This window comes from Anarhichas minor, unplaced genomic scaffold, assembly GCF_050575085.1.
Source record: "Anarhichas minor isolate MPS153535 unplaced genomic scaffold, ASM5057508v1 ptg000045l, whole genome shotgun sequence".
NCBI lineage: Eukaryota > Metazoa > Chordata > Actinopteri > Perciformes > Anarhichadidae > Anarhichas > Anarhichas minor.
In genome coordinates, this window is record NW_027466491.1 from 10,430,613 (window position 1) to 10,446,801 (window position 16,189).

Sequence of the window (16,189 nt, forward strand, 5' to 3'; positions counted from 1 at the left end):
CTTCCTTTGCAACAGGAAACAACTCGTAACTTCATGGAAATGCCACAGTGCATCTCTGTCTGACATGTTAATGAGCCGAGAGAGAGAGTGTGTGTGTGTGTGTGTGTGTGTGTGTGTGTGTGTGTGTGTGTGTGTTTCATGCCACTACAGTCAGCATCTCCACTGAAACGTTAAAACACTGGAGGACAAACGTTACGCCTGAATCATCATTTAATTCACATGAACTCAGGTTCCCTTAAAGGGCCAGTTCCCCCGATTCACTTCACCCAGAGATGGAAGAAGTATTCTGACTTTTTATTGCAGTAAAAGTACTAATATCGCACTGTGAAAATACTCCACTACAAGTACAAGCCCTGCACTCAAAACCTTACTGAAGTAAAAGTACTATCAGTCAAATGTTTTCTGATGTTTCTGCTGCATGTTTTTAACTCGTTTAATCTACATCAATGCATCGTATTCAAACTTTCCACGTTACTCTGAATATTGATATATTTATGTATTCATAGCTCTACAACCTGCTCGCTCTGAAGAGGTCAAAGGTCCCAGACGAGCAGCCTGACAGATTTATTCTCTTCTTTCATCTCTTATCTCCGCTCATCCTTTCATATTCTCAGCGGTGAGATAACGATCTGAGCGTCTGAGTGTGAGACAGACTCACTTCCTCTCAGAATACGAACACAACACTGAAGCTCATTTAGATTTCATCTCTTTGATGCTTTTTAATAAAAAATCTAAAATAGATACCCTTTCTAATTAAATGAGTAACATTTCAGTCTGTTAAACAAACCACAGAGTAGAGCAGCACCTTCTTCAGACTCACTTCTTTAGCGTTTTATTTACTGATGGTTGATCGTTGTATCGATTCATAATTCGTTTAATGATTTCTATCTCGCTTACATCGTGATCTTAAATGATTTATCGTGTTTTTATTGTAGAGCACTTTCAAAAACTGCTTCATAAATAAAGTTATTATTGTTATATTATTATAAAAACCACCATATACAACATATAGTGCTATAAATAACAGCTGTGGTACTAATTATACATATACATACACACACACACACACATATACATATGGTGTTAGGTTGCAGCAGCAGCAGAGCTGTGAGTTCATACCATCTGTCACTCATAAACATGCAAACACTTGTTTCCTTTCTTCTGCAATAGCATCTGCAACATGCTGACTCACACTGAAACCTCCACACACACTCTCACACACACACACACACACTCTCACACACACACACTCACACACACACACACACACACACACACACTAACACTCACTGATCGATCATGATCAATGACTCTTGTCTCTATTGTTGCATGTTTAAATGTGTCTATAATGTGTTTATTGTTTACATGCTGTTCCACATTAAAGTTTTCTAAGTCTATACTTGTACGATGATGCAGTACTACTACTAATCCACACAGTAGTATATAAAGTATTTAATGTGGCTCTCGCATTGACGAACTGCGACATGCTTTTACTTTTATTTGTTAGTGATGAAAACAGAATATTATAATAATCTCTAATAAAGGAGCCATTCTGCATAATGTATACTTTTACTTTGATGCAGAGTTTTGCTGGTAAAGTTACGTAAAGAATTGAGTACTTCACTGCTAAATAGTCCCCAACAAATGCACAACATACTTCCTCCTGTTTGTTCAATAACAAAGTCATGAATTGACGTATTTGTGGAGTGTTTTTAAAGAGTTGCATCTTCAGTGTGGCATGAAATAAAAACATTCTTCATCTTTCACTTTCTCTGTCTGTTGACCACACAAACACAGCTCTGCAGACTGGGGAAGCACAGCGCCGCTTCTTAGAAGCAGAGCGACCGGGGTGCATTGTGGGTAAAGGGGCTGCATGTAGTTACAGTAAAAGAAGGCCACCTGCCGTTTACCAGAAGGGATGTCACAGGAAGTGACATCACAGCTGTGGGTTGGAGGGAGGGTTGAATTTCTGCAGAAATACCCCCGACCCGTCTGTCTGCTGCAGAAGATCATCAACACAACAAGAGCAGGATCGTTATTCTGTCATTTTATCTTTATTCTGCTATTATTGTGACCCTTTAATATTTACTATTTCCATTTTCTTGTGCTTTCTACTTCTACTCAACTACATTTATCTGACAGCTATAGTCAGTAGATATTTAGTTCACATAAAACACACGTAAGATTATAAATTACAACACAATCTTAAAGATGTATCCAGTAGTACAACAGTTTGAGCAGTTTGACTCTAAAACATACATATTTTGACCACATACAGAAAACCACTGGGAAGCAACAGAATGATAAAAATACATCATTCTAACAGTTGACTCTCCCTTTAGGTCTGCTAGTAAAGCGAGTTGTCCTACCACAATGTTGGTAGTTTGATTCTCCGCATGTCAAAGTACACTGAACCCAAACCATCACTTAATGCAACATCACACGTTTCATTATACGTTTCATTATACTTTTACTTCTGTGATTCACATTCTGTCTGCAGGATGGGAGCGGTTTTGAGCTTGAATGTTTAAATGTTGACGTTGGAAATTAGGAAATAATACTAAATCCGCTTACTAAATATTTGACAGTTTTGGCCACTTCTTGTGCGTTTCATCTACGGAATGAAAGCAGTGGACGAAATGCTACAATTGTTTTTTGTCCTACTTGGCAACTCTGCCTCTAAGCAGACCAAAATGACATGCGGAGTTCCGCAAGGCTCAATTATTGGGCCTCTTTTGTTTTGTAGAATAAATTAAATACATTTGTTAAAGACATATATGAAATATACGAAACAATAAGATCATCTTTTATGCAGATGACACTCACATATACCTAGCAGGGTTGATAAAGAACTACAGGCCTTGGAATGTAACGGCCTTCTTCAGACTGCCAGCTGAAGTTAGTTTTTGGCATATCCAGATTCATTTTATAATATCTGGACAGTAAAAAATGAGATGTGGTTTCTGCAAATCTGATCCAAACCACATTTGCCGGTGGATTTCAAAGTGTCTTTCCCCCTCTATGTGACAAACAGTTACGCAAGTGCTGAGCAGAATCAAAGGTGCTACCAGCGGAGGGCTTTATGGAGGCTACAACAATCCATCGTCACACATTCATCTCAACGTACACCAGCCTCCTGGAGTTCTGGTTGCACAGAGGGCGAAACGATGGACCTCCTTCTCATACTTCCCCATCAGAAAGTCATGTCACTAGCGAAGCTAAGTAGTTACCGACGCCTACGTCGCTACCACAGAAACCCATGCAAAGTCTTGCAATCTTGCAAGCTGAACGACGCCAACGATTTGAGTTTCAAACTTGACTCTTGAACTTTGACGAAACAATCTCACTTTCGATCGTAAAGACCGATCGTACCACAAGACCAGTTGGCGTAGATGATTTTGATGTGCCCTTCATGAACCTTTGATCTGTGAATGGCTCAGAAACAAATATAGATTTGAACATGTACAATTTCACAACAACGGACAATTAAGAAAAACAATTATGTGATGTGATCGTGAGTTTCTTTTAGCAGAACGTTGAGGTGAGATTGTTTTGCCGAATCAATGATTGCCTGAGCGTCATTCAGACTAAGAGTCGCTCAATCTTGATTCTCCTTCTTAGAAAACAAAAAACAAGTCAGAAATGTTGGTGTAAGCACAACAATTAAAAAGTGCATCTTATCGTCCTTTAAAATCATCACACCAATCAGAAAGTGAAGTTAATTCTGTTTAATTCAGTTGCATTGCTCTGCATGTGCCAATCAATAAATACAATTAATAAATAAACAGTCACAGCAGAATGATCATTAAATAGATGCATTAAATACAAAAATAAATATAGAAAACTACGACATGTCAGTAAAATACAAAAAACCCTGAAGAGTATAGTAGTTCTATTACAGCTGCAGAGTACCTGTACTGCAGTGAAGTACTTCACTTGAATGTTCAGAGGACTTGTAGTATGTTTGAGTATGTCAGTATTTAACCCTTGTGTACTTTGTACCATACGAGTAATGACATCACCGACAATTAAATAAATCATAATTCTATTCGGCAAATCTTCTGAGCATTAAATCATCTGCCGTTTTTAAATAAGTAAAAATCAAGAAATCAAGTATTTCCAGGTGATAATTGATTGATTAAGTGAGTTAAACTCCATGTTGAATACATTAGTTTTTATAAACATTTCACAGGATTAAACCGCCAACTCTCTTCTTTCAAGTACGAATCTCCGAACCTCTTGAGAAAATATATGAATTTTACAAAATTACAATATCTATTAGGCTTAGGCTGGTTTATTGTCACTGTAATAAATATCTATCTATTTATAAATAACCTCTTAATACAGAAAAACATTTAAAACTTTGCAAGCTGGTTTAAATTGAATATTTTGGTTTTGTAACATATTTTATCCATTTTCAAAATGTCATTAAATCTGCTTGTTGCTGTTATTGTTGACATCTTGTTGGTGCTTTAGGCACTCGGATGGGTTTTGACCCTTCGTGTTTGCCGCCGCCGGCGTTGCCTCCTCTCCATCTTGATGTCATATAATGAGCTCGCCTCCTCGTACAGCCGCGGCAGCTCCCACAATGCTTTGCTCTGGACTTTAAGGTTATCCATCTGGAGAAAGCGGAGAGACATTTTATTTAAATTATTTCAACCACACAGTCAGAAACAACGTAATTCCCACAACAGCATCCCATTAAAAGCACCACAAAACCTTAAGTAAACTTCACTTAATCCACTTCACTTAATCCATTCATACATTTTCTAATGAACCCTACATAGACTTTTTAAACAAACATTAAACCCTACAGAAGGTTTTTCGCCTTTGTACTCTCTACATAAACCTTCAACAAGCCTGACTTTAAGGCCTTTGTACGCTCTATATACACCTTCAATAAGCCCAACTTTAAGACCTTTGTACGCTCTACATAAACCTTCAACAAGCCTGACTTTAAGACCTTTGTACGCTCTATATACACCTTCAACAAGCCCAACTTTAAGACCTTTGTACGCTCTACATAAACCTTCAATAAGCCCGACTTTAAGGCCTTTGTACGCTCTACATAAACCTTCAACAAGCCCGACTTTAAGACCTTTGTACGCTCTATATACACCTTCAATAAGCCTGACTTTAAGACCTTTGTACGCTCTACATAAACCTTCAATAAGCCCGACTTTAAGGCCTTTGTACGCTCTACATAAACCTTCAACAAGCCCGACTTTAAGACCTTTGTACGCTCTATATACACCTTCAATAAGCCTGACTTTAAGACCTTTGTACGCTCTATATACACCTTCAATAAGCCTGACTTTAAGACCTTTGTACGCTCTATATACACCTTCAATAAGCCTGACTTTAAGGCCTTTGTACGCTCTATATACACCTTCAATAAGCCTGACTTTAAGGCCTTTGTACGCTCTACATAAACCTTCAATAAGCCCGACTTTAAGGCCTTTGTACGCTCTACATAAACCTTCAATAAGCCCGACTTTAAGACCTTTGTACGCTCTACATAAACCTTCAATAAGCCCGACTTTAAGGCCTTTGTACGCTCTACATAAACCTTCAATAAGCCCGACTTTAAGACCTTTGTACGCTCTACATAAACCTTCAATAAGCCCGACTTTAAGGCCTTTGTACGCTCTACATAAACCTTCAATAAGCCCGACTTTAAGGCCTTTGTACGCTCTACATAAACCTTCAATAAGCCCGACTTTAAGGCCTTTGTACGCTCTACATAAACCCGCCATTAACCCAACAGTCTCTCTTGCTCAGTGTGAGTATTTGTCACTCTACCTGGATGTGTTTGAGAGCCCTCAGTTCGTGCAGAAGCTTCTCCTGCTCCTGGTAACGGTGTTTCCTCAGCTCCTGGACCTTGTTCAGGATGTAGCTCAGCTCCGTCCTGACGTCTTCGCCCGTTCCCACCTCACCACCACTGGCGGTGACGGCAGCGGCGGGAATCTCGTTGCTCCCGGCCGTCTGGGGAGTCGGGGTGGGCAGCTCCTTCAACATCTGGCCAAGCAGCTTTTCGTACGTCTCCAAAACGCCACCCATTAACACCCTCTTTGCCTGAGAAAGAAACAAATATCGGTTTGATAGTTTAAGCATCCCGAATATTTTTGTTGAGCAAAAATGCAGCAAGTTTTTAACAAATTAAATGAAATCTAACTCCTAAAAAAGTGGGAACATTAAAACATGGTATGAAATATAAAAGTATATATTTGTAGTTTTTTTCCTAAACCATATAAAATCAGTGGAATAGTCCGTTTAACAAAACAAAGCTGGTGTTCTCTGTCTTGAGAAACTTGTACCGGCCTCAAGGTGCTGAAAACCTTTCTACACAGTGGAAAGAAGCTCTGTGGTTTCCCACACAGGAGTTAAATTAAGAGCAGGGTGCGCTTGAAGGGGAAAGCCACTCATTGACTGCTAAACATGAATGTCATCCTCCAACATTGCTCAACAGGTTTTAAACTCATTAGGATGCAAAAACTGAAAGAGGTCAGAGGTCAACAAAGTCTGACATTTTATTAATCAGTGAAGACGCAAGTTGAAGACTCATTAAATGTCCGACCCGTGCAGGTTTAAGGTTTAAACTTTGTCAAATTGCAGAAGCCAAGTGTTAAACTTTGTCATATATTTATTAATGGATTTTCAAAAGGCCAGAAGCCAAAACAAGTTGGTCTCACATTCTTACCACCAACCCAGCTCTTTGCTCTGGACCTATTGTCACTTAAAGCACCGCAGCGGCATAATGGTGTACATTTTCAACATTGAGGGTAGTGCAATAGACTTAAACACTTTGTTAGCGATACGTTATGTATGTGGCGTAATTTAAGTCACCGTATCCTCATATCAGGGTTCGTATGAAATCTTATGTAAAGTTACTCGTTTGCCTACAAAAGTCCAGCAACACGTGTCCATTTACACAATTTACATGAATACAGTCTTTTCAAAATATACTTCTGTCTTCACAGGAAACAACTTCGTTAGGTTTAGGCAAGGAAGAACGGGTCGTTTAGATTCAAGACTATTTCTCTTCAATGAGTATAAGACTGTTGAGGATTTCTTACATGGAGGCATGTAATCCTTAAAGCATGCACATATGAGATCTTCCCCCAACAGGTTCATTGTTTCCTAAAGCAGTGTTTCACCTCAGATGAGTTACTGAGGAGGCTGGATTGGAAAAAATTCAAAAGTTGACGCCTGTGTCGTCGTGGTGAGGGAGAAACTAAATGGAAAAACCCAGAAGGGCGTGTTGGGTGGGTGACCTGTATGCTAAAAGAGTTTCTGTACCACCATGAATACCTAAATATGATTAAAAGTCATCCTGACATCAACATGTTTCCGACATTTATGACATTTGTTTGACACTTGCCCAACCTTATTTCTAAACCAACAAACGGCAACGACATCACGTTGCTGATGCCGGTTCCAAAAACGGGACAATAAGCGGATCCAACAAAGTCCAAATCTTGTTGCAACAAAATGTTCCTCTATATGAACAATCTAATTATTGATTATCTTTACATTGTTACCTCGTGTTCTGTATAGCTGAGGACAAACAGGTTCAGGTCCAGTTTAAAACCTTCATATCTAGATGAACATGTTTGTTTTCATAGAGACACGCAAACAGCATGAACCAAATACCGCAGCCTAGTTAGCAAAGCCTCGATCTTATCTCGTAACCACACAACAAGCAGCAAACAACCGACTGAAGGGCCGCAGACATGAACAGGGAAAGACTGTTGTGTTGGTGCTCAGCACTCGAAACCGACCATGAAGTGGCTTTTTATAATTGTTGGTGAAGAGTGAAAGTTTCATTCTGAGCACACAGTGTTGCACACAACGCAGAGCAAGCAGGGAACAAAGAAAACCTCAACGGTGCGATAAAGAAACTGTTGGGTGTCAGACTGCATTGTGAAAGACAAACACCTAAAGGAAGAACCAGCTGCTGACTCAGTGATTAATAGTGAAATAAAGATGGCGGAGCTCGACAGGAGAACCTGATTTTAAATGAATTTCAATGAGTTCAAAGGCGATTAGCCTAGCTTAGCATGAAGACTGGAAGCAGGGGGAAACTGCTAGCCTGGTTCTGTCCAAAGTAAAAATAAATAAAAAATACACCAACAAACGCCTTTAAAAGTCTTGTTTGGTGCACAGAAGTACTGAGCGGATGGTTGTTGTTTAAGAAATGTTTTCCATGAAATCACGTATACTTCTTTTTGTGTACAAATACCTGTTAATTAGTCAGCTGTGTGTTGGGAGGTGTATTTTCTTCCACTTTGGACTGACCCATGCTGTTGCATCCAGTCTTTATGCTAAGCTAAGCTAAGCAACTAAAGCTTGTACTTAACGAGCGCTTTCAATCCTCTGATCTCGGAAACACATCTCCTGAAATATTGAACTATTGCTTCGAAGGTTGCAGTTGAGTTCCCGTTAATTTTCTATGAACCACGAACGATATCCGATATATTTTATGGACGTTTAAAGAGAGGAGACTGTGAGCTTAAAGGTGCACAGATGAACAGATGAATCATGTATATAAAAGCCAATCTAGTCTTTATGTTCATATTTGTAGATGTATAGAAGTTAAATTGTTTAATTGACTTTTATTTACCTCCATTTTGCCGGCAAGTGGATCTCTGGAGAAGACCGGCTTCCCGTCAAATCTCTCTCTCGGTGGAATCTTCTGCAAAAAAAAGAACATTTTTTCAGGTCAAGTTTCATGTTAATAAAGACAAATTATTGTAATTACTGGTGCATTCAAGGACAGTCGGACATTGGGCGTGTCAGAGCCGTCTGTTGCAAAGCGTTAAATTGATGCGCTAAAGTATATTGAATATCCAATCCTAAAAAGATCGTAAACATTCATGTTAAAAGCATCATACGGTGAGTTCAAGGACAGTCTGACATTTCAGATTTAAGAGACATTGAAGGTAATGATGATCAAAAACAAGACAAATAATAATTAAACACGTTAGAAAAAGAGATTTTAGTGGTTTTCTATTGTTTTTATTGGTGCGTTCAAGGACACTCCGACATCTCATATTTATGTGTCATCTGTTGCAAAACAAAGGGAAAAAAAATCGACCCTAAAATACAACGGAAATGCGGTCGTTTCGCACTTAAAAAAAGTTTGCCTTCAGCGTCTGTCTGCTGAATCTCAAAAGTCGGAGTGTCCTTGAATGCACCATCAAGGAACAGTATCCCTGCTCCTGAAGTGCACAGTTGGATCATTTCTAAAAATTTAAATAGTGACTGTTTGTAGTTAAAAGGTCCTTAAAACATGCATAAAGTAAATGGAACAAAAAGTTTGTGGTGAGTGTGAAAGCAGCAGGAGGAAACAGATTTTGAAGTACTGCACAGTACTGATGTAGTATAAGCACAGTAGTAGTACTCTCAGTGAAATACTCACATAGTGCTGCAGGAGGTTATGGATGGTCCTGTTCATCTTCGGAGGGATGTAGGAGCCTCGGACCTGACAGACGATCAACCAGAGGGACAGACAGACCACCGCCTTCGCTGTGGCAACCATCGTATCGTACCGCTTGTACAGTGACACTCCTGCGTGCTGGTCGCTGGTTCGATTCCCAAGCCCGACTGTGGGCCTTTTTTTCAATCCCTGACGAAGCGACGAAACACCTGTCTGACTGTCTGACTGATGGTCTGATGGTCTGACTGTCTCACAGTCGAGTGTCTCTCACCCTGAAGTTGTCTCAAACTGTTTGACTTGACGTGAAACCTTGTATTTATAACTCAGGAGAGAGACGAGCCGCGCAGAGAGAGCGTGTGATGCAGCGATGATCTAGGTGTGAAAATGTGGTCGTGCAGTTTCCTTTAAATCACCAAACTTCATAGAAGAGGGTGAGGGGTCTCCCACTCATGCATGTCAAACACCAATCATCTGCTCCTGCAGAAATGCACATCACTCAATGTTTATTAATGTAATTAATGCTTTTACTGGTCACACTGGGAACACTGATGGTGTCTGATTGGAGGCCTGTTCTTTCCTCAGCGTAGTGAAGAGAAGTTTGAGTGGAAGAGATGCCGCAGCCGGCGTCGGAAATCATTCCATCCAGTAGAGATGCAATGGAAACCGTTACGAACCCTTTTTATTAATTCATCGTCACACGCATGACCTTTTACCTCTGTGCCGAACCCTAACCCTTCAGCATCAGCAGCAGAGAGCAACTTGGGGTTCAGTGTCTCGCTTAAGGACATTTGGACAAGAGGAGCACGGGGATCAAACCGCCAAGCTTGTGGTTAAAAGGACGACCCGCTCAACCGCTGAGCCACAGAACAATACATGAAACTACTTAGAAAGTGAGCATTTGAATCAGTTAGTAGCAAACAGTAATAGATGCAGGTGAACAGCTTGATTAAAGTAATGGATAACATTAATAGTTGTACTCAAAGTAAACCTTCAGGGTTGATATTGTTTGACAAGATGGTGAAATACTTAATCACTGTTGACACAATCAAAAGTGACATGAACAGCGGTCTCCTGGGTGACAGACCTGTGTGTTTGAACCATCACCTCACCTTCCACTGACCCGCTGAGGGTTTCTGTGGTCCGTAGACTTCCTCCTTCAGGATTATGAATGATTCTCTTACGTGAGAAGTCTACACATTCCAGTACATTGTCTTGTCGTAGGCACAGCTGTGAACGCTGTGTGAGAACAGCCTGAACTGTAGATGATATTGAACTATTTGGTGTAAATGAATAATAGCACAGCAGAGACTAGGCCAGATGAGGACAGGAAATGATGTCATGAAGCTGACACCCTGGCTGGGTGTGAAGTGTTTCTAATGCCCAGAACAGTCCCCACTTTAGTTTAAAGGAAACTAAATAAGAGACTTTTCTTGTCAGCTACACATAACTATTTATACACATATACACATACAGAGTGAGAGAGTGATGTAATTATCTGGAAACAGATAGAAATGAACTGCAGGGCAGCAGACAGGAGGTGGATGAACCTTCAGCAAGCTGCATGAAAGGTAATAACGGAAGAAAGTGAAACCAGAGGGTCTGAACTTCAGAGAAAAAGTTTTATAGTAAACGAGAGAAATGTGGACGAACGTCATTCACATTTCACTCGAGGAGAGTCGCCATCTTGGTTTCTCGGGCCACAATCATTCAGTCTTTTTGGCAGTAGCCTAAAGCATCCCCAGCTTTATGGTCTAGTAGAGACCTGTCAATCACTGTGTAGCCCCGCCCTAAAGCATCCCCTGCTTTATGGTCTGTTTGACTCTAAATGGACCATAATGTACTAAATGAACATCATGCTGTATTGAAGAAGACTTGAAACTAGAGATTGAGACCATAAACTCATGTTTACAATGTTTACTGAGGTAATAAATCAAGAGAGAAGTAGAGTCATTTTCTCATAGACTTCTATACAACCAGAGGAGTCGCCCCCTGGTGGACACTAGAGAGAATGCAGCTTTAACACATGAAGCTCTGACTTCACAGAACCGGATGCAAAGTAACAGGAATTAAAAGCTCTTTTCAACCAAATTACTAAAAAACTAAAAACCTTATTTTCCAGCTCACCCCTAGTACAACAGAGGATACTCTCTATTGTTATCGTCATGATTCAAAGCATGCAAGCAAGCAAAACACTGACGGGGAACTATCAGTACTTTTAATCAAATACATTTAGCTGATCAGAAGTACTTCTTGCAGTAAGGTTTTGAATGCAGGACTTTTACTTGTAGTGGAGTATTTTCAGAGTGTGGTACTAGTACTTTTACGGCAGTAAAGAGTCTGAATACTTCTTCCATCTCTGCTGTCAGGACACAGAGAAAGTTGAATTCTATATAACATATAAAACTCTTTTTTGTCTTCATTTCACTTTTCTTCAGCTTAAAAAAGAGAAAGTGAATTTAATGCTGAGCTCAGCAGGAAGAGAGGCAGGTAGATTCTGGTGTTGTTCGTACATTACGTGGGTATCCCCCCCCCCCCCCCCCCCCCCCCCCCACACACACACAGGAAGAGGTTTCACACGTGGATTTCTGTTTCTGTTTTGAGGAATTTGCAGCAGTTTCTTTTTAAACATCAGTCTGAACTTTAATGATGTTTGACTGAATTTCTGCTGAATTTCTACTTTAGCTCCTAAAGTCTGCTTCTCTGATGTACTACTTTAACTTTAAACAGATATGAGGACGAACCTGGTAAATGTCACTTATTGTTGGAGTCTTTGTCCTCATCCTCATCGACGTTCAGCTTCTTGTACTTTAGTTTAAAATGTTCATTGGCTCTGAACCATCGTTAGTGTTTTTAGTAACTGTTAGAAAGTAACTAAAGTAGTAGAAATATAGAGAGAATGCAGCTTTAACACATGAAGCTTTGGCTTCTCTTTAAAGAACCGGAGGTTGCCGTCTGATTGGGACTTACAACTCATTTAACTGCTCGGTAACGCAATGGATTGTGGGTCAGAAAAGCTTGCTGACTTGCAAACTTCAAAACGCGACAGGATGTAGTAGAACATCCTGGTATTTTTGACATACTGTGTATTTAAACACACACTAAATATTTGGTATTTTGAAAACTGGAGCTCACAGACAGATCGACTTAATGTGGATTAATCTGCTGCTGAAAATAGTTCCCAACTAAAGCTCTATATCCAGCTGTTACATTCATGATTATTGTAGTTTCTGAGTTGGTGTAAACAAAGTGGAATAAACTTTTCCAAACTTCACTGATGATTCAGTTCTTCTAGACTTTTGGAGAAACCTCGACTCCTTCTTTTTCTTTTACTATCTGATGTCACCTGTTGTGAGAAAAGCCCCGTCCTCTGGTTTTGGTTTGGGGGGGAAACCCCTCGACACATCACACCTGAGTCACAAATCCACTCAGTGCAGGTAAAGACAAGCATCACAAGTGAATGTTTGAGGAAAAGCAAAAGCTTTCAAACATCTGAAAGAAAAACATCAGAATTTCTGAAATGCTGTTTTCCTCTTTTGTCATTTTATTTCTTCTCATTTGTATATTTGTTTGATAAAATGTCATTTATATCCATATTTCTGAGATGTTATTGAACACATTGCGGAACACAAAGGAGACAAATTGACAGAGAACAAAGATATTTACCAGGTTTATCCTCAGATATTCTGAGATATTCTGACTTCTGCACCGTTGGATCAGTCAGTAAAAACTCAAGCTTTGTTTATTTGTTTATAATATAAGTGGAGATATGAACGTTTTTAAAGATACCAAACATGTCCGGCTGAATGTGCCTAAAATGAGGCAGAAGGCGACTCGTGGAATCATGAAACACACCGACAGCTTTAATATATGTAACATACATGTGATACAGAAAAGTGTAAAATGTGCCCGTTCTTTTATTAAATAAGGAAAAACAACTTGTTTTAAACTTCTTCTGAAATGAATTGGGTTTAAAACACTTTTAATAATTTCACATGTTGGAGACTTTTAGTTCATCTGTTTTTATTAAATATGGAGATTTGAGACATTTTATACAACAAATAATGACAAAACGTCCTGAGAGTGTCTCATTACATCACCGCTGCCTGAGGGGAAGTCCCTCCCTGTGATTGGTGCAGGAGCCGGGGAACACGGTGATGTCAGAGTGATGTCACAGGAATTACCACACAGAAAATCTTTATTTCTTTCTTTCTTTGTGTTCCTTTTGTTTCTGCATTTCTTTCTTTCTTTAATTCTTTCTTTCAGTTTTTCTTTATTTATTTCCTCTGTTTGTCTTTTTCTTTCTTTCTCTTTATTTTCTCTCTTCAAAAGCATCCAAACTACATTATAAGTTTTACTTTACTTTACTTTAATAGAAAAGACACTCAACATAGAGCCCCAAATTATGATTTATTCTTGTATGTGAAGGTCCACCGGGTCGGATTCTGGTGAAACCAGATGACATCATGCAGGTTCACCAGAACCTCCTTCAGCTCAGACTCCAGCAGAGACCGGTCCACCGTGGACAGACCCAGATCCTCCAGCAGAGACCGGTCCACGGTGGACAGACCCAGATCCGGCTTCACCTGCAGCCTGCAGCCGGAGGGAGGAGGAGAGCTCAGCTCCCGGCAGCAGCAGCGTCGTCTCCTCCTCCTCCTCCTCCTCCTCCTCCTCCAGGAGCAGAGCTTCTCCTCTCTGGGAGTCGACACCGACACCACGGTGCTGGAGACCAGGACATATTGCTGGACCCGCTGGAGGGAAGGGAGGCACGAGAGAACCAGAACCAGGACTGAGAGGGGCAGACTGTCAGACCTGCTGCAGTAACATGAGAGGCTTCTAAAGAGTCTGGTGCTCAGAGACACTACCACTTTAGTCCACAGGGGGCGACAAAAACAACACTAAATGAGAGTTGCTGATTATTGTACGCTCTTTGGAAGTAAAGAGATGATGAAAAAAAGAATGGCGTCATCACCATCATCTTCATCATCTTCATCACTGGTACCAGCCTGTATGTTTGGCGTAAAAGGTATGAAACTGTGCAGTACGAAGCTTTCTGGAAATCCTGTTCACCGTGAAAACTCAACACAGGAGGCCGTAATATTCTTTTGTTGTAAGCAGAAATAAAAGTATTTTAAAGTGTAAGAAATGAAAAATTAAGCTTTTATTTGGTGCTGATTTCTGCTTTTATTCAAATGAACAACATAACACCTTTAAAACGACAACAAGAAAAATAAATTAAGTTAAATTAACCATAAATTAAAAAATACATTAAATGATTACAAAATAAATATAACTCAGTGAAGTGACTGGATTGGGACCTGACCTTATGTAAACCCTTTAAATAACAAAATAAATATCTCAAACTCTGAAAGTGTGATAAAAGAAAATAAACACAAAAAACATTACATTATGCTAATGACAGACAATTACTTGACATGAAAACTAATTCCCAGCACCTAATTTAGTCAGAGCTATTGATAATGGTGACGTCATTCAGCAGAGGAGTGGGCGTGTCCACATCGGGGGGAGACAATCACAGAGACCGCCTGGTAGACCTCTTTAAACTGAGCCAGAGCCTGTCTCTGAACCAAGGCGTCGTCCACCTGCAGAGAGAGACAGTTCATTAATAATAAAATAAAATAAAATAAAAGTGAAAGTGAAAGTGATCTGTCATGATCATTTAAAAGTCTTGAAATTACCCTAAATGCCGTTAATTCAACGAGACAGACGGACGCTCACCTCTATTCCCTTCAGCTTGCTGAGCACGTCGTCTCTGTCGTTCCCCTGGCCCAGGTGTCTCCTCAGCTCCTCCATCTTTTGCTTGAACAACGTCACGACCGACTTCACTCTGGACTTATCGGCGTCGGACCGCAGCTGGTGCTGGTCGCTCTGCAGGATGCTGGAGAAGATTCGGATGTAGACGTCCAGAGTGGCGTTCATCACGTGAACATTTCTCTGTGGACGAGAGGAGGGAACGGTTCACTAAAATGAGTCTTGTTGTAATAAAATAAACTTTTCTAACAGCAACTCTGGTCTTCAGTCCGGATTCTTGGACAAAATATAGAAAGTCAAATTAGTCCAAAAAGTCTAAAATTGAATATAATTTTGTCTAATTTGACGATATATACAGTGATATATTATATACTGTATAGAACGCCATTTTATGATATGTCGGAAATTAATGAGAGCTTCTGTTTCATGGCAATATTGGATTTTTATATGATTTTGCATCCATGCCATATCTTGATATTTCCTGTATTGAATTCAGTGCGAACATTCCTGTGTGGCTATTCTATTTATAATAAAACAGTTTCTCATGTGATTTCCCAGATAGTTTTGTGTATTACAATATAAAAGAATATATATATAAATTTTTGATTTGACAGCTGAAGCGTTGCCTTCATCACTGACAGTCAGGTTTGGAGTTCCTCAAGGCTCCATTCTGGGTCCTGTTCTTTTTCCCTTTCCGAGGATTCCTCTCTGCCTCGTTAATCAGCATCAACACTGAATACTGTTTCTAAATGTCTGCGTGTCTTTAGTGTGGATTCACATATTATCGGTGACCTGTGAAAAACACGTATCTCCACAATGACAACTTTTCACAAACCCTTTAAGGAACTCTTCAATGTAACTAAAAAGATTCAAAATCACCACATGTGGCGACGCATGGTTTTCTAATATTTGTCTAAGATATTAATACTAATAGACGTACAGTAGAGGTAGTAGAGACAGAGTTGTGTGTACCTGGCAGGA

General features: G+C 39.8%; 1 protein-coding gene across 1 annotated transcript; it reads right to left on the minus strand.

Annotated features, from left to right (window-relative positions):
- Positions 1-4,472: 4,472 nt before the first annotated feature.
- On the minus strand, positions 4,473-9,541 carry LOC142971165 (interferon gamma-like). Its single transcript, XM_076111804.1, has 4 exons — positions 9,422-9,541; positions 8,624-8,695; positions 5,803-6,075; positions 4,473-4,619 (listed from the first exon to the last, which is right to left on the minus strand). Exons 1-4 carry the CDS (start codon positions 9,539-9,541, stop codon positions 4,473-4,475), a joined length of 612 nt encoding a protein of 203 aa, XP_075967919.1.
- Between the last annotated feature and the right edge of the window lie 6,648 nt (positions 9,542-16,189).

What these genes read in the sequence shown, in the direction of transcription:
- LOC142971165 (XM_076111804.1), bottom strand. Translation starts at nt 9,541, where the DNA reads ATGGTTGCCACAGCGAAGGCGGTGGTCTGTCTGTCCCTCTGGTTGATC. An exon ending in ATAACCTCCTGCAGCACTAT is followed by an intron (nt 8,696 to 9,421) that starts GTGAGTATTTCA and finishes TTTTTTTTGCAG; the next exon opens with AAGATTCCACCGAGAGAGAG. An exon ending in CACTTGCCGGCAAAATGGAG is followed by an intron (nt 6,076 to 8,623) that starts GTAAATAAAAGT and finishes TTTCTTTCTCAG; the next exon opens with GCAAAGAGGGTGTTAATGGG.